General features: G+C 38.8%; 1 protein-coding gene across 1 annotated transcript in view; it reads left to right on the forward strand.

Moving 5' to 3' along the window:
- CTNND2 (catenin delta 2) overlaps window positions 1-13,251 on the forward strand; it is a 570,838-nt gene extending 557,587 nt beyond the window's left edge. Inside the window, exons 19-21 of the mRNA XM_068395844.1 lie at window positions 2,678-2,809; window positions 10,067-10,140; window positions 12,991-13,251. Of these exons, the coding sequence (XP_068251945.1) occupies window positions 2,678-2,809; window positions 10,067-10,140; window positions 12,991-13,251 (467 nt within the window). The remainder of the gene's footprint in view (window positions 1-2,677; window positions 2,810-10,066; window positions 10,141-12,990) is intronic.
- Window positions 13,252-19,860: the final 6,609 nt, after the last annotated feature.

Consider the following 19,860-nt stretch of genomic DNA (forward strand, 5'->3'; position numbering starts at 1 on the left):
GAAAGAATAATCAGTAAATGAAGTCTACTGTAATCAGCAAGACTATTTCACACAAGAGTTTTATAGGCAAGCTAGGGCAAGCTAGCAAATGGTCCAGAAAATGTCATGTATGGTAAATACAGAACAGACTGAAAACCATTCGCAAAGAATGGATATTGCTTATTGCCAAAATGGAAGAATCCTTTGCCTGGAGGTTTGTCTTGAGACCAGTACTCCTCAGTGGTTTCATTAATGATCCAGATAATATACAAAGGATGCCTGTTACCTTTACAGGTGGCATAAACCTGGGAGAGGCTTACGTGCCTTGAAGGACATTACTGGAATTCAGAGTGATCCTGAGAAACTGGAGATACTGTCCAAAGGGGAAAAAAGATCCAATCCTTTGCAAATAAATTATAAGGAGAGTATCTGGCTAGACGAAAGTTCTTTAGAAATTATGGAGCGATTTTTGCTCACATGAATCAGGAGATGGAGAAATGAGGATATGAGGACACACTGAATGGACTGTAATTGTTTCACTCGAATAAGAGAGACCCAAGATGGGGGCAGTGGGAAGAGGTACGCACCAAGTATTCAAGCATGTAACAGCCAGCTGTGAAGAGGAACAGCATGAACCTTCTCTACTTTCATAGCAGACAAATGGAAATAACAAGGAGCAAAGAGTCAGGCTAGATATCAGGGAACACTTCCTAACAGTAGGGAAACAAAGCACTGGAACAGACTGCTTAGAGCAGTTATGTGGTCTCTGTCAGTAGAGATCTTTAGTTTTAGATGAAAATCTGTCAAGAATTATTTTGGTATACTGGATCCTACCTCAGGGTAAAGAGTTGAAGTAAATGACTCACAGTGTCCCATCCACCCTTAAGACTTGGTGATAAGATGCTTTAACTAGCGTCGAGAGCTCTGTCTTCTTTTCTGTGTCCTTGAAGAATAAGAGCAGAAAACCTTGATATCACTTTTCAGTCAAATGTCAACCAATGATTTTATGTCTGCTTCCAGTAAAAACTGTGAAAGAAGGCACTTCTGGATTCTAACACTTGCCAGAAAGCAATTGTTCTCACATGGGAAGAGATAGATAATTCCCACAGGGAACAAAGAGAGATGGTTTTGTCTTTATCAGTCAATTTTGTTCAAACGACCAGAGAGCTTAGAAGCATTACCAGAGTATGTGAAACAAAATGCCTTCCTGTGTTAGCAACTTTTTCAACATTTGCATTCTGTTTTGTTCCCTATTAAACTCAAGTCGCCATTAGCTGATTTGGTAATTTAATGCCATGTTTCTTTATATCTACTGGATTATCAGCTTTAGAATTACATCACTCATGACAAGCAATTTAAAAGCAATCCCCAATTCTAAAGGCTTCATAAGAAAAACCATCTGACCCACATTTGCTCTGTAAATTCAGAGGCCAGGGCCAGCAGAACCAATCTAAGCAGAATTCAACATCACTTGTGCTTCCCTGCTCCTTAATTAAGTACAAGTGCTTCCCTGCTCCTTAACTAAACAGTGTAACATAATTTAGAGATGCTGAAAGACATAACTCACGATCAGGCTTCACAAATGAGCTTGTTTTCGTTTTTAAATTTTTTTCTTCCCTTTTTTTTAAGCAAGGACATTGTTACTGCTTTTGAGATTCTTTTGACATACCAAATATCTGGGTGGAGGAAGGAGAGGGAGTGGAAGTAAGCACCAGCACTTTAGTTGGTTTTGTACCACTTTGCCTTCACGAGGCTCTGGGGTGCCCTGCCACTCACCTTGTACTCCTTCCCCTTCCCTCCACTACAGAGAAAGTGCATTGTATCTACCAACACCTAACTACCTTGAAGTCATTTTACTTGAAAGCCATTATTCTTTGCTCTGCTTTTCTCCTTTTACTAAGCCTTGCAAGCTCTAATTCTTCATGATCAGTGCCAGTGATCACCTTCACATTTTCCAGTGCGTGAGAATCAAGTACAAAACCAGTTCTCCTCCTAGTCATCTCATACTTTCCTCTTTTTAGCCATACCATGATTATCAGTGATGAAGGATTTAGTTTTAATGATACCTTAAAGTAGCAGTTGTTGGTTTAATGCCAGTTGTTCATACATAGCTATTTAAAGACAGAGAAATTATTTGAATTACCTTTAAGTGTTAGCCATTCTATATGTTTTCTATGAAACACACCTTTCTTTTCTTCCCATCCCCATTAGAATCATTTAATAGGTTTGTTTATTTTCAACAGAGAAGGGAGGAAACTATTTTATAAGGGTTTTTCCACACACTTGAAAGTTAATGTTCTTTTCAACAGAAATAAATTAGCCATTTTGAGAAAAAAAAAATGGAAGTGCCTAGAGCAGAAAGTTTTGACAAGTTAAATAAATAAAAAAGCTAAAGGGGGAGAAAAAAATCCTTATTATCGTACCTTTTTCGTAATGATCATCTTCGATGTTGAGTGTAAGTGAAAAAAATAAAACGTTCAGAGAGAATATGATGTTTGGAGTTGATTGTCCCATGAATACATTTGTCCTGTATTTGAAATAACAGCACCTTTTCTTACATAATGGGGTAGTGTTTCTTCAAACAGCTTAATGTTAGTATGCTAACGAATATAACCTGTACTAAAATGTTTACTCTAGAGTTAAACACTACATTCAGTCATATGTGGTGAGAAAAAATAAATCCATTTTTATGATCTAGCAAGTGCCCCAGCCTCACCTCGGGAAATGATCAGCCTAAAAGAAAGAAAAACAGACTATGAATCAACTGGAACAAATGCCACTTACCATGGAAATAAGGGAGAACACACTTCTAGGAAAGACACCATGACAGGTGAGATTATGATTGCATAGCATGTATAAAAATCAGCTGTGATAGACCATTGCTGTTATAGGCTTGGCTGAGTTAACTGTACTATAGAAAAGAATCAGCCTGCTTTGGTTGATGCCAAAGTTTTAGCCACCTGGAGAAATACAACTGATGATTTGTGAAGACCATGTTTCTTCACAGAGGAAAGGCTCTAAAAGCAATTTTATATTTCTTTTCAATTTTAATTTTGTTTTCATTTCAGAAAGGAGTAAATCCACCTTGTATTAACTAGCATTGTTTCTGAAACAAGACAATGCTAGAGCAGGTGCGGTGATCCCTAACATCTGCCTTTTGCAGGGAATGGCTTTCTGGGACCAGTTAGCTTATTTCACATGTCAGTCATTCCTAGGAAATTCGGTAGCATTTTCGAAAGTCTATCCCTGTTACTTTCTCAGCTGGGCTGGTGTAAATGGAACAGTTTTCTCTGTGTATGTTATGGTATCTATTGCAGGTTTCACTGAAAGCTTCTCTCCCCTAGTGAGCTCATTACCTGTTAGCATTTCAGTAATTATAAAATTTTGAGTGCTTTGCCTACTGCTGTGTCTCTTGCAAAATATGCGTTGGTCCCCGTCACCATTGCACAGGCTTATATAAGCTCTGATGAACATTTTCGTACATTTATACAGTGCCGAGCATCATGGTGTCCTCTCCTCCAAGTGCTACCTCAGGGCAAGCAAGAAATCACATGGAGGAGTCACTCTGCACTTTCTGAATGCCTGTTACCTTTTTCCACGCCCTCCGTAGAGGTCTTGCTCAGAGGATGCCAGAATGGGCTGTCTTTGCGTTCTTCAGCTCACTGGGGACACCAGTATCATGCTGACTCAGTATTGGGCCATCCATACTAGCTTTCAAGACCGTATTTAGGATATGATGATACTCATACTACATCTACTGTGTTATATGCTATTGTGTAATGAAAACCTAAAGGCCAGCCTTTGAATTTGTGTGAAAATGCAATACGGAACATTAATTAGCATGAAAGTGAAAATCTGAAGAAGAGGAATGACATTCAAGAGCATTTGGAAACCACAGAAATGAGGAGTGTCCTGAACAGCATCCGCAGCGCACTACATGAGCTTGCAGCAGATTCAGTAAAGGTACTGCATTTTATGTATCTGTAATATTTTGAGTGTTTCATAGTCACTGCACAAGGTGGTTCTCTAAAGCACTTCAGTGGTCCTTACTTCTGTGATTGTGAAGGACAGGACTGCATTTTTTTTCAGCACTTTGTCAAGGGTTCATGAAGTGGCAATCTCAGGAGTAAGAGCAGCAGACTGAAAAGGCAGAAACATTACTATTTTTTTCTAGCTATATCTGCGAATTTAGACTACCAGATTATATCAGAAGGTTCACAAATAAAAAGGGTTTCCATGTGGAAAATCTGTGTTTCCTTGCAGAGTCTTGTCTCTCTCCACACTTTAAAAAAATTGGGGATTTCTTTTTCCCCATCCCTTTTCATTTTGTCTTTTACTGTAGTGTTTTTCTTCTCCCATTCCTGTTTCCCTTGTTTCCTTTCACTTTCGATATAATTATCAGATCGTGATGTTTCTACTTACCCAGCAACCTTTGCTCCACTTTGATTTTTGCATCGTGTTTTCCTTTAATATCTGCTTGTATTTTGTCTCTTCTTATTGATCTTTTGGGTGGGCTTTTAGTAAGGAAATTCAAAATTCTCAGCATTATGCTCAGCTCTCGACTATTTTTCCAGCTACTGAGCTCAGTGAGAAAAATCAAAACCAAAATAAAACTGAAAAGTTTAATAATATTTCACAATCTTACATGACCATTGTACAAATGAATATGAAATTAACAAATCACTTTCTCTGTCTTTCAGGTCACCAAGTCTCTCCTTATTTGGTCTGAGCTCAAATTAGACACCTTTTTAAGAACAAGAGAAAATGACAGAAGGAGTCTGAATTGTCAACATTCAACATGAAATTTGTATAACATATTTGTAGCTCATAAAATAAATGTTTCATTAAAGAACAATATAAAATCAGTATTTGTGATTTTGTGAGACATTTTGACTTTACTTGTATGGTCTAATATAAGTTCGTGTAGCAAGTTCATCGCAATGCCTGTATTTCATTTTGTGCATCAGACAATGCATTGCAGCTAATATATCCAAAGAGCCTATGGGACTTAGATAAATGTTTTTTCAGGTTCCACCTGGCATATACATATTTTGAGCTACTCTTGTATTTTGTGCCAATTTGATGTATTACACAAAGCTTTCTTTGACTTACAGGTTTACACAGAACGTAGAGCCACAGCTGTAGTCCCAACTTATCCATGACTGTCTCCATGCTCTTCTCCAAAGCTCTTCTCACTTTATACTTAAAAAATTTTATGACCTCTTGGCTGGGACTGAAATTAAGGTTTTTTGATGAATTTTCAAAGTAGAAATGTTGGCTTCTTGCCATTGTGGGAAGTTGTCAGGAAACCTCTGGGAAAAATGGAGAATCTATGAAGTAAACAGTTTGGCTGAAGATGGTAACTTATATTGATTTCACAAGGACAGCTAAGAAATAGAGGAACAATATCAAAGTTCTCATTGCCCTCTTCCCTCCACAGGTTTATGATGCATGGTATATTTACTATCCATCTTCTCTGTAGAAAATAATAACCAATAATAAAATTTTATCACCTAAAGTATATTTTTAAGACAAAAACTATTATATTCCTTTGAAAAAAAATGGGAACTATAAGTGCATGTGATAAAGTTATTTATGCCATTTTGTGTTCCTTCAGAACAGGAAAGATAAGCTTACTGTATACTATCATAGGACTGCTACTCTAAAGTTGCTTTTACTTTGTTAGTTCCCTTGCTGAACTAATATGTGTATCACAGTCTGCACCTTGTATCTTTGCTTCCACCAGCAGAAACACCTTCTGATTAATTTAGTTTCTTTTGGTTATCAAGAATCAATTATCTATCTATACTTTTCTTATTTAAACTTACTTGCAAGTCCCTGCACATTCAGAACACAACCAGCCACCATCATCTGCTACAATAGCTACAGATCCTCGGGCTACTTGAACTTATTATTACTGTAAGAAATCATAATACACTGTAATCTTTTCTCATGCCCTTACCTCATCTTTCACCGTGCAGGAAGGTGGCAATGGTAGTAACAGGTAATGATCTCTGTTAGCTGAGATTTGTGAGGCACAGAAGCATTTTCCGTTACTGTCTTGAGTTAAATTTTAGAAAATGGAGTCCTCATGCTTATAGCAGATAAAGCAGGTTATGCAATACCAGATGAGGATGACTACCTGTCCAGCTGAGCTTTCCTTTCTTACTATCAGTCTGTGTTTGTGAGGGCAAAAGGCTAGCACCTTGTTATTTCAAAGTGTGTGTAAATATGTTCAGATTAAGTACTTACAAGAACTGAAAGCTGAATGTTGAACCATGAATCAAGTGACTGGCATATATGGGGACAGCTTTGGTCAGTGATATCTTTGTCGCATAAACCACCGAGTGACGTAATTTTCAAAGCCGTTGTCAGCTTTGCAGAAAACTGCCGTGGGGAACTATATGATATATATATTTTTTTTTTAACCAGTATTACCTTGAAAACTGAACAGGGAGAAAAAAGGAAGGTATTTTTCTATAATGTTCTTTATGCAATGCAACCACAAAGTACTGCAGGTTGATCATAGTACTCATTTTAGAACCTTCACAATTTTGCCTAGTAAGAAGTACCTCTTCAGTACTATCATGTGCTGATGTTTAGATACTGCATAAAATACACACATACACACACTCATCTCTCCTCAAATCATTTCATCTGCAGCTACAATTTTCACATCTCTTTAAGAAAGTGTGGCTGCTGGAAAATCTCCATCTCTTGCTCCTTGTACTCCTTTCCCTTCTCTTGCCATGTTTTAAAAAAGAAAATTATTTCATTAACCTCTCTTTCTCTCTGATAATTTTACTATGATGGTACATATACAATATTAACAGCAAAAATCAGATACTAACCACACAATATCTGCCCATTCATCTAGCTCTTTCTCTTCCTTCTTTCTTTCATATTTGCCCTCTGCTTTTGGACAGCAAGAGTCAGCTGCTCACTGAAGCATGGCAGAGCGGGAATGGAGTTCCCAGGGATGCCACCTGCGTGTTCAGAAGCAGGTACTGGAGAGGGGCTGCATGCATTGCTAGCAGCTACATTGCTTGACTTACATTTCCTCCAGAGACAGAATTATCTCAGCCTCCCAGCTAGACTAAGCCAAGATTTCTTGTTCTTGAACTCTTGGCATTCATTTCCAAGCATTTGATGTGTCATTGTATTTCTTTTTATTACATTAAGAAAAGAAAACTACATTTTCATTGCATTTTAGACTTGTGAATTTGTATCCACATCTCTGCAGTGAAATCAGCAACGCAGACCTTGCAGCTATTTTCATAAGATGAAACTATCCATTTTTCCATGGCAGAATATGTGATCTGAGAGACTGTAAGTCTTCAGCCTGGCATGTTACAATTCTGAGCACATCAGTGCAAATATCACAGTAGAGCATTGGACAGCTGTGCACCAACTCTGAACTATTTCTGATTTTATAATAGTCATGGCTATTAGTGGCACATATGTACCATGTGCCTTTTTCTATACCTGTAAAAAGATGGAAAGGTCATGACCCTCCTTAAAGTCTCTCTAATTGCCTGTAGGAACAACATATAAATTAGCGTGTGTCCAGTTTGCTATTTTTCATTAGAGTCTTCATAAAACCCTCAGATGTTGCACCTTATACCAATCTTTTATTCTTGACATCAACCAACCATGAACAGTATTGTCCTGTCTGGACTGAATATGTTCAGTCATGCCTGACTAAAAACTTGCATGCATGAAACTTCAACCCTGCTTATCTTGCAGTTTATATACATGAAAACAAAACGGTTACAAGAAGTTCTTCCCCTGTTTATGAGAGTACAACAGACTGAATATCACTTCCATTTTTTTCAAGAAGTAGAACTTAAGAAAATGGATAGCTGAAACACTAAATTTGAGTATCTGTAGATCTTGAGAAGAGAAATTTGTATAACCCAGCTTCTTCTAGCACTTTGTAGGACAAGCAAAAAAACTCCAAAAAAAGCATAAAAAAAGATGGTATCAAGGAAAGGTCTGGCAATTGTACTACTCAGAGTCATGCCATCATGAGATGCTCCATAAATAGCAATGCTGATGCAGACTCCTATACCAAAGACTGTCATCGTCAGGGAGATTTTCAAATGCTAACAAACAGAGAGGATGCAGCTGGAATATAAAAAACTCTGAAATAACAGTCAAGTCTCACACATCACTCAAGTTTGGTGACAAAATGCAGCCTGAGTGGAGAGAACCTCTGCAGATTGACCCTTCGGTATTAACATCTGTGGCCAAAGACAAACTACTCAAGCAGTCATCATTTCCTCTGTTACCACCTATTGGCAGACAGGCAGAATTAAGACTACCTACCACTGGAAAAGACCAATCATCATCTGTTACTAGAGTTTGTATTTTTCCCACCTTCAAAGAAGGGATCCTGCTGCACTCTTTGGAGACCTCCAGAGCTCTTCCCCATTTCCTACACAGGACTGTGCACTGTCTCAGTAACTGCATCCAGCTTTTCAAGAAACAAGAAGGTTTTTATCCCCATTAGTTAATGGTTATCAAGTGAAAAATCTCTTTTTTCCAGCTGTTAGGGCTCATGGCCCCACTATAAAAGCCCTGTCATTATCCTATTTGAAGAACATGCTGGAGATCTTTAAGAACCCCATCTGAGATCTGTAAAGCAGCAACATGGAACAGTGCACCAAACTCTGACAAAAAGTATACCCTCAGCATGGAACCCACAACAGATGTGAAGATCAGAATTGGCGTATTATAGTCAGCTTTGACTAAACACTGTGCCATTCCTTTTTCCAGAGAGGGTGCAGTGGCTGGGGGAAAGATAGAGGCAGTTGTACATGCTGGGGTCCATGCTAGCAGGTTGCCAAAGGAAGAAAGAGTGATTACTTCTTCAGTAACTGTCGTTCTTAGTGACGTGACTAGCATGGATCCCATACCCAACTTTCAGCTCTGATGCTCAGTCCTCACCCTCAAAGGTTTCAAGTTGCGAGGGTATTAAAATGAACTCTTGGTCCCTCCAGGTTTTATACCATTGCACAGAGACCTGAGAGAACTTGGCGTGAGCAAAATGTTTTAGTTCCACTGGTGTTTCTGATTTGCAACTACTTGATTTTTACTTCCAAGCACGTGCTTTTGTAATGAGGGTCCTCATGACAGCATCAAATCATTGGTTATAATGTCTGGCAAGTTAATAACACATGCCCAGTAAGAACAGTGTACAGCAGCAGCACAAAATACTACCCTCATATTCTTTCAAATATGAGAAATAACTACAATCATTTTAGTTCTACCAGCAAACTAAGCTTCAGCTGGATAGCCAAATCAAAGTGATCAGTGAAGTCAGCTTTGCGGGGAAAGTCCTTAGCTTTTTATGTGGTTTTCTGGGGCAGGGTGAGAAATAAATTTTTGCAAAACCACATGATGTTATCTTTGTCTTTAGAATTACTTCTAATTTCAAACTCATCGCTCAGTTTTGTCCATGCATTTTAGTATTAGGACATATGAGAAGAAAGTGACAGCAGTTCATGGATTTAAGACTATCTTGACCAGACCTCTTCAGTATAACTACATATTACTTTTTTTGCATATCTCATTTTTCAGTTGCATTTAATCAGTTTTTCCATGAATAATTTCACCATATAGCAAAAGCACTGTAGGATAAATAATCCAGGATTTGGTGTAACATCATCCAACTGAAGTGAAAGGAATGAAATGTTTCTTAATCCCGATATTTACAACTGTTACCTGTTTAGTGTATGTGTGCTATAAAATCCCATATAAAACCTGAAATATATTACTGAATGTTATCTGTATATGAAACTATTTTGTTGATTTATATGTGAAGTGCACAAGATTGGTATGAACATGACATAGTGCCTGTTACCATTAATAAGTGTATACCATGTATATGCACGTGAACCAAAGCAAAGATTATGGCTGTTCAGTAGGAGGAAGAGAAAATAGAAGTCTGCAGATGCTTTTAAAGATTTTTCTATATGGGAAACAGGTGCTGTATAATGTACTTACTGAAGCCTTCAGAATTCATTTTGAGGCCAAAGAAGTATGTTTGGTAAACCTGCTTTTTCCTTCCTTTTTTCTCTCCCAGCTCAGAACACTGGAATCTCAACTTTGTACAGGAATTCGTATGGTGCACCTGCTGAAGATATCAAACATAACCAGGTAAGTAAAAAGACTAAAATGTTACTGTTCTAGATGGCATATGCACAAGAATTGTCTAAGGTGTTTAAGCCTGTAACTCATAATGAAATCAAGAGCAGCTTGAGACCTGAATGCCTTTAAAGTTCTGGATATGTGTGGCATAGACTACAAAAGCCAAGCTAATGTTAATGGGAACTTCTGCTGGCTCTGGTATCTCGTGATGTCCTGTGCCAATTAATTTGATTAAGTCCAGTCTCATCTTATTACTTTGAGTATAGAAAATTCAGCACTACTGCTGACACCACACGGCTGATGTGCTAAGGCATCCTAGCAGAAACTCAAGTATTGAACAGTGCTGGAGAAAGAATCCCCTGTATCTGTTGCAGGGATGTGTACACTACACTTACATGTAGCAAAAGCTCTCAGATCTGCCATTTAGTCACTCTAGAAGCATGATTGTAACAAGGCTTTTTGATTGGTTCTTTTTAATGTATGCATTGGGGCATGGTCAGGAGAAGATGTAGCATTTCATCAGCAAGGACACTTTCTCACGTGTATACATCCAAGCCATTCAGTCTAGACCTTTGAGAATCTTTTAAAATGTCCTGTCCCTGAAAACCAGAAAGCGATAAGTACGTCTGGATAGAGTAGCCTCTACAAAAATGTAATTGGCAGCATGGGTGCCAAGCTAATGCACTCACAGGAAAAGTTGCAATATGGACATGTATGGCATTCATATAGCTGGTATTTCCACTACAGTATTTCCTCAGTCCCTGGGAAACAGACATTTTTCTGCACCCGTAAGCTTTTGTTTCGTCATTGTGTGTGATGTTACTTTGAATTTAATTATCACAACTCTAATATTTTCACAACTTCTCTGTGTAATATGCAAAAGTTGCAGCATTTTTCAACTAGAGAAATGAGACCAAAAACCATTTAGGAAAAGCACTTAAAACCATTAGTAGCGTCAGACAGGTAAATGAATATTTAGTAAAATGGATAACAAAGATTTTTCTCTGAAAATTTTTACTAGATTGCCTGAACTTTCAATTTAAGAGCCTGATATTTCGGTTTTAATCCACAAACTTAAGGTGAAGTGAGTTTCTGATACTCCGTGTCCCCATTTCTCTTTATTGGTTTTGCTTTCTAATTAGCCAGTATTTCCTGTGGTGCACCATATTCCTTCTTTGTGTGAGCCTGTTCAATGCATTAAGGTGTTTCTGCTTTTACTGCATTTGAGGAGATGAAGCCCTTTTAATTAACACAGTATTTAGAGAAAATAAGGGTATGAGGTATTGTAACAGTAGGTGTGCTCTAACTGCAGTCATGAATCAACTAATTTGATTTTTGAGCTGAGAGTTTAAGTGAAAACAAAACAAAATAAAAAAAAAGAAAACACCATACACCAAAACCAATTTTCCACCTTTTCCCACTTGCTTTCTCAATGAAATGTCAGGTCTACGATTGACATATCAGAAATAATGCTTTTAGCTAAGAAGATACCAGAAATACTATTTCGGTCCCCTATTTTCTACTCAAAACTTGACAGTCTCTAACTTTTTGGCATATAAATAGGTTGTTTCATGTAGAATTTTTTTCCTGTGTCCAAAATTAAACACTTCTGTTTGAATATGTGAAATGAAATGAGGGGCTCAAGGTCCTATACACCTTGACAGCAGTACTAGAAATAGAAACTAGAGTAGTTATGCTCCCTTGAGCTGTTCTAATATTGGGCCCCGTGTTGTAAGATTACTTGTGGGATTGTTAAAGGACATGGACAGCCTTTTGCACTCGATGCATAAAGTCCAATACAGATATACTTTGAAAGAGTATCACAGAGTTTGGGACATAGCACTGCAACTGTTCCTCTCTTCTTGAAGGAGCACTACTAGCTCTTGCAGGGTCAGCAGGATCTGCAAAGAGTCTTCTGACACTGACGTGTAAGCATCAATATTCCCAATATGCGCATCTGAGGACTGAAAAGCTGTGTCATTTTGCAGTCACAAAGTCTGCCCAGACTTAATAGAGGTGACATAGAGTGAAAGGTAGTGTTCCACTAAGACACCTAAAAAATGCTTATAAATTTCAGATTTTAATGAAGTCCCAACTATAAAAACAGAGACTTGCTAGGGCTGTCTGCAAAAAACTTGATGGCAAACTTAGGTTAAGGGACCTCCTGAGATTTTTTACTGCATATCATAAATATTTCAGCTTCAAGACAACTTGCTGGAATGTAGCAACAACACAATATTGCCAACATGAAATGTTGAGGAGGTGGTAAGAAGATGGTCCAGCTTAGCAGTAGCAGAAGAACTCATTTCAGGGCACTTAGCTTGAAATTTTCTCATGTCAGTGCCCTGAAGACTATAAATGGTTCTTAAGGATATAGTGTCACCCTAACTCTCACTTGTGGCAAAGGCAGCTGCAAAATTCTTAGTATCTTTGGAGTGTTTATCGCTTCCATTCAAGTTCTTCAAGGCTCAGGTTTGGCCACCAGTGTTTGCATTATATAGCTGCAAAATAGTCATGAAGTTATACACAGATTATAGTTACAAAAGTAACTGTAAGCTACACTGCTCAGATCCAGATTTGAGTTACTTTTAAATAAACCAGCATCTGTTAGCAGCAATAACATTAAATAATAAATGTATTTAATAGCAATATTAAATAAAGAAATGTAAAGAAATGTTATGACAAGGCAAAGATGTGGAATTAATTCACTACCAAGCAATACCTTGAGCAGATGTTAAGATTACAAAGATAAACTTTATATTTCCAGCATGATAAACATAGTGAGAATTACTCCTTCTTCCCTCTTGTTGCCCATGGTAAGTTGTATCTAACAAGCTGTGGGTATTAACTATCTTCCAGGTTTCAACACAGCCAGTTCCACAGGAGCCCAGCAGAAAAGATTATGAACCATATCAGCCGTTTCAGAATTCAACAAGAAACTATGATGAGTCCTTCTTTGAGGACCAAGTGCATCATCGTCCACCTGCAAGTGAATACAACATGCACCTGGGACTAAAGTCAACTGGCAACTACGTCGACTTCTATTCAGCTGCTCGTCCCTATAGCGAACTTAACTATGAAACAAGCCACTATCCAGCCTCTCCCGACTCCTGGGTTTGAGACTTGGGCAGATACAAAAGCTCCAGGAACTGTGCATGTGCATGCATACCACAAGACATTTTTTTCCTGCAAATTTAGTTTGTTAAAGCCTGTTCCGTAGGAAGGCCCAGATAACCAGTATGGAAAAAATTAAGAGATTTTTTTAGAAGGCTAAAAGATATGAAAGCTAAACCTGGGAGCAATTAGAAAGAAATATATATATACATATATATATTTTACAGTGTGGGGCAACTTTACTGTTGGCCTGTAGAGTCTAAAGTTCGGTGCTGTATGTTGAATGTGGCTGAAGGAAGGAGGGAGAACATGACAGTGGATGTGAGTCAAGAGTTAAGCACAAGTAACTGAGCAGCGTACATACTTTATGGGGAACAGCTTCTCACACTTTGTTTAATATCCTCATTCATTGTGAATCTAGGCTTCAAGTTGCATTTGGGGTTTCCTCTGTACAGCAAGATGTTTCTTGCCTTTTGTTAATGCATTGTTGTAAAGTATTTGATGTACATTACAGATAAAAAAAAACAACAAGTGCATTGTGTATATTACACCAATGCCACAGTGTTTCTTCATCTATGGTTCTAAATATTGCTTCAATTTCAAATTTTGAAAGATGTATGAATTTCCAGGTTTTTGTTTTCTTTTCCCCGGTGCATTTTAACAAAAAAAATTCAAAAAAAAATCAAAAAAACAAAAAGGAATATTTAGCAGTATTGTTCGTTCTGATATGTGAATTTGTTTGTGGCAACTAAAAAAAAAGGCATTCAGCAGTTTCTGACAATTAACATTCATCATTCCACACTCCTTGTCAATGAAGTGCTTTTTCACTGCCTAAAATTTTAGATGTAGATATTTGAAATAGATTTTTTCATTTATACCAGTTTTCTTTATGATGATACAGTGTTAAAAGAAAATAAATTACAATTGATCTGTCATCCATATTTGCTAAGAATGTCTATTTCCAAGAACCTACCATACAAATACACATTCTTACTTATGTGTGTCCATGTATGCATAGTATTCTGCGTGCATGTGAGTGTATGTGTTTGAGCGTGTGCGTTTGTGTGGCGTAAGACTTCTTTTCATCCAGTATTTTCCTTGTTCAAGCTTCAATTTTTGTTTGATTTTCAGTTTTTTTAAACAGTGGAAACTCCAGTATGTGCTTTTTCTTACTCACTTTCTTAACCATTGGTAGCAATTCAAAATTGTTAGGCCACATACTCACAAAGGAAGGGGTTATGGGATTTTTTTCACTGACTCCTTCACCCTTAGGTGCCATTTCCTTTAAAATAGCATGTCTTGATCTTCTCTTGAGGAAATTTCATTACTCTCCAGCCACTAGCCAGCAAGAGCTCAAGGAAGGCAGCCTGATCTTGCCATCTCCCTGAGGGAATGGAGAACAAAGACCCAACAGACTTAAGTCTGGAGTCTCCAAACTCTTCAGGCTATAGAAGGGTCCAACTGCTGAACCATTAGGACAATCATTTATTTTAACCCATACCAAAAAGAAAACCCAATACGCAAAACACATTCCTCAAATATGAAAGATACTGACCACTTCTGTGCATTTAAAGTAAAACCCTGAAAAATAAAAAATGTAAGGGACAGAGATTTTTTTTGTTGTTGTTAAGTAAAAAACAGAAAAGCAAGCTAGGCTAGGAAGCCAGAAGAGCTGGCGTGTTCATCTTAGCTCTTGGAATTCCAGAAGTAAAAAAAATTATCTAGCATTCTTCATTTCTTTGGTTCAGGCAATAGTTCACAGTTTTCACAGCATAAAACCCACCACAAATGGAGTAGTTGTAAATTGCTCAAATTACAATTAAGGAATTTGTTTTAGGTTGCAAACATTTCTGTGATTAGTCATAGTAGTAGTCTTAACATCACTTGGCACGCTTCTGGCTGTGCGCAGGGGGAGAAGTCTCTCGCAAGTCATTGCCTGCTCTATAGGACACAGGCCAAGTAGTTCATGCAGGCGGGTATTGTGACGTAGAATTGGTTTATTGGTAATCTAGGACTATAGTTTCATCTTTTATGGCAGCTTTTCCCAGTGTACGATATGTAACCTTATCTGCTCTTTGTAGTAAACGGGGGGAAAAAATTGCATGCAAAAAAACTTTTCAAAAACTTAAGAAAGGGTGGGTGGGAGGGTCACAGTGGGCCAGATGTATAGTGAGGTAGATAAAAATACTATTCATAGTTTTGGACACAGGTTGTTTATATTTTATTTATTACGTTGATTTTAATAAGTGACATTTGCAGTGCTATTTTGAACAAAGCACATTTTCAGTATAAAAACTTTTTTTTAACAAAGAATGTCACTTGCAACTTGAAGTTTTTCTTGACTGCCTGATCACCACCAGGCTGGTGCAGTTCTCCAGGCGCAGGATTGCCCACAGGCCAAAGGGATCCGTCATTCTGTTTGAAGTTCTTAGGACAGGAGGTTATTGTAAGTTGGATTTATTTCCGTTCTTCAAAGTACTGAAATGCCCACATTGCCCCCCTTTCAGCTCCTCTTAGGAATTACTCGGAGTCAAATGTTGACCATTGCTCAAGTAAGAGATTCTGGATCGATGAAGTGGCATAAAATACCTTTTGTCTCTAGTTTGTGTTGTTTTGTTTCCATTCTTCTGTAGTGGCAAGTGCTCCGACTGATAACGTTCACTCTTGCTGTACTGAGTTTTGAGAAGGTGTTGAATTACCTGGCTTCTTTTCCAGGCTTGGAAATCCAACACTGCTGCCATACTGAGCAAGATATATATGATGCATTCTTTTTAATATTGAGGAAAGTATCATTACCTATTGCTGTTCCCTTCATTCTTGTACTAGATCACACACAGAAACAGAGAAGAAACAAAACTGTTCCAAAAAGAAAATGTATAAAATGCAATTGATGTACTGTAAAATGTCGGATTTTTTTTTTTAAACAAGCTTCATATTAGAATCTTGTTCAGCTGTGTAGAGCTATATAAATCTCACTGTTTTATTAAATGCTGTTTAAGGTCTGGAAGGAATGGTTAACCTCTCTCAAGATTAACAAATTTGCACTAACATGAGCAATATTGATTTGAAAAAATAATATGACTTCAATATTTAAAAGATAAACTATGATTTTAAAGGTATATTAACACTGAAAGTACATTTTGACAAATAACATATTTAAGCCCAAAATATAAATGGTTATGTCAGATAACACAAAAGAACTATAACAATATAGATTGAGAAAAAAAAAATGTGTTTCACTGTACATGTTGCTAACATGTACAAAGACAAACTCATATTGACATATTTTCTATTAATAAATCCTACTGTATTGTGGAGAATCGCTGGTCATAGTGCAATATGTTTAAACTCAGAATCATAGAATCATAGAATCATAGAATGGTTTGGGTTGACTCCATAGATTGATGCCTATCTTACCCAGCCAACAAACCCCTGCCATTTATTTATTTTAAATATTCATTGGATAGCTAACTTTCAGCTCTCAAGTCATTTGCTCCCCCCTCCTTCTCCATCAGCTTTATGAGCACAACCTACTCTACAACAGCAAGTGAAGGGGAAAGATATTCTTGAGAAGACTGTCAACACTCACTTCACCCCTAATTATGGCTGCAAGAGCTCAGCTGCCATTGCTTACAGAGAGACAGTTTATCTACACCTGTAGAAAACACTAAAAAGCTCAAGGCTGGTGCCACTGGATAGGAACACACTGTAAAAAATATGATCTTGGCCCCAATGCTACATAGACCACAGCCAAGAAACGGCGAGTGAGCCTTTAATTTACTCGTGCATTGCTGGGAGCCCTGGCGTGCAGTATATGTAAGGGCTCAGGGATAATTGTTTCCTGGGACTCGGTTGCATTAGCCAGCAGAAACGTCTCGCCAGGGAGACTTGCAACTCAAATCAGAAATGCTGACTTATTTTTTTATACCTTGGCACAGCACAGGCTGTGCAAGCCAGCGCGCTGCAAGGGAGGCTTTCTCAACGCCTCCGCCCCTGTTGCTCATCCTCTCCTGCCAGCAGAAAGCTCGAGTTTAGTGTTACTGCTGGTGTCACGGGGAGCAGTGAGAGGAGTGGGAGGGATGGAGACAGCAATGCAAAGCTGTGGGTGGGGGGAACAAACAAGGGGCCTAAAAATACAGAAACTCAGAACATGTGTGTGAAGATAGATACACACCCATAATTACTAACAAACAGTGGAATGGGCCCAACCAGAGATTTTATTCGCTGAGATCATCAAATATTACTAAGAAGCTAATGTACTGAACATTGAATAGCAGCAACATGATGCATACAAAGCTTTATGTTAGAAAAGTGGGAGGGAGCAGCAGAGAGAAATCACAGGTCACCGATGGGCACATCCAGCTTCAGCCAGCAAGGAGACCGAGGCAAACAGCAGAAGATGCTGGGCATGAGGGCAGCAACTGCTTACTGCTCTGAAGGACAGAGGAGGGGGATGAGACTCTTGATCAAAGACTTTTAAGACTAGGTCCAAGACTTTATGACTAGGTCAAAAAGACATTAGGCAGCTAAAATAGAGGCAACTTTTTGCAAACTCCCTCACCCCTCCACCCCACCATCCTCCACGGCAGCATGGTCTCCCCAGCGGGCACATGGACGCATTGCACATGGGGACAATCCCATCAAGGACCCAGCTTGCAAAGGCCCTTTACTGTCAGCTGGGCAATGCCTGGCGTAGGTGTGTGGCTGAGTGGCCACCCATGCTGAACACTGCCGGTGCTGGGGCTCGGCTTGCCGAGAAGCAGCTCCAGCCACTTGCAATTCGAAGCCCAGCATTTTCCCTGCAGACAGATGTGCACCAGCATCTGCTGAAGAACTGCACGGGGCCTGCTCTCTTCCGGAGGACCAGCCAGTTTTTAAACAGTGGCCTAAGGCCATTATGGAAGATGATAAGAGTTTCATCCCCAGGCGAGGGGATTGAAGCCTGCAGCTGATACCTGCAGGGAGGCAAGGAGTTCTAAAACACAAGTGAGAAAAGCAGTGACTATCACGTCTTTTGATACTCCTGGGTTAGAAGCACTTGCTCCTGACTCTTGCTCCACTCTTGTAAGGACCAAGCCCAACGGCTCCATCTAACACAAGACTTGAAGTTCTTTCTCCCCAACGCCCTCCCTGGGTTTTGCACCATCTCAACCAGAACACATCATTCAAAAGACTGGCACACCACAACCCTCTGCAAGTCCAGCAAGGCACATGCATGAGTGCTGGTGCTAGCCAGGCACAGTACTCTAGGAAGACACCACGCCAATGCATTATTCTTAAACCTAATTCCCAGTCGAACTCACTTTAGTATTTTTAATGCAATTTTAAAAGCAGTTTCCTTCCTCTGAGAGCACTGGTATTGCTTTGCCGGAAGAAAGCACATGCTAAACTCTTGCAAAATGTAAACCTTTAGCTCACATCTAATTTTTAAAGCCTACAGAAGGCCCTGGAAAGACTTCCATCAGCTTCACTAAGCCATGGATCAGGCCCAAGGCAAAAATAGGCAAAGAATTGGTGCAACCTTCTCAAAAGATGACCCTATCGATCGCAGCCACGCTAGCCAGCACACCAAAGGCAGCAACCTCCTATTAGCTAAAAGGAAGAAAAAAAACAAGTTATTTTCTCGTACCTGTCTGTCAAAATTTACTATAGAGCCTTCGGCTCTCTGTGATTTTGTTTTCACTGCTTTAAGAGAGTGATTTAGATAAAAACTAATTGCAGTGACTGATTGTTGCAGTTAATTTCAGTAGCCAGATGAGCAGTTTCAGACACCGAAATACCTTTCTTTTCCAGACAGGCAAAATCTAAAGCTTACCACTAAATCTAGGAAAGCAAAATAGCAGTGGTTTGCTGATTCACTATTTTTCACAAATTCAATTAATATATGAATTCACATAAGCCTTTTCATTTATACGAAGCCCAGTGGCTATGGGGATTGCTTTTTACATAATTTACTTATTTTACATCAATGTTGTATAGGCAGGAAATGATAAGTAAACACATCAAGGCTGAAGAGAAAAATGTGTGGCAGAGAATTCAGGCTACTGTGTACAGATGCAATCAATTATTACCTCTGTTTGACATCAACTGATAGAGAAAAAAAGAAGAGCATCATCTGCTGTATGAAGCCTAACATCTTCCATAGCAAATACAAGTCCCTTTAAAAAAAGACTTACACCCTTTCCCTCAAGAAAACCCACCCCAAAACCTTTTCCTCTAAGCTACCCTGGGTTTGACTTTCTATTGGTGTGGCAGGAGGGGAAGACAATTTGCATTACATGGAATATTGGAATAATGTTCTGTGTTGCTTTTGTTTCTGCCCGAGGTCTGTGGATGTGAATAAGAAGGCCACTCGCTGTTACACTGTAACAGCCTTAAGCAAATCAAAATATGCAAAGTAACAGCCACATTAAAAAATGTGAAAAATGCCATTTCTAGTACCCTGGCTACTGCCGCAGGGTCACCATCACGGGAAAGACAAGAGAAAAAAAAAAGCAGCTGGTTCTTTTGAAATAACAGCCTCCTCTTAGGGAGCCACACCAGCACCCAGTCAAAGAGCTGAATGAGTGACCAGTGCAGAAGCTGATCAGAAAAGAACCACCAGCTGTGGGGTGC

The sequence above is a fragment of the Nyctibius grandis genome, chromosome 3 (genome assembly GCF_013368605.1).
Source record: "Nyctibius grandis isolate bNycGra1 chromosome 3, bNycGra1.pri, whole genome shotgun sequence".
NCBI classification, from domain to species: domain Eukaryota; kingdom Metazoa; phylum Chordata; class Aves; order Nyctibiiformes; family Nyctibiidae; genus Nyctibius; species Nyctibius grandis.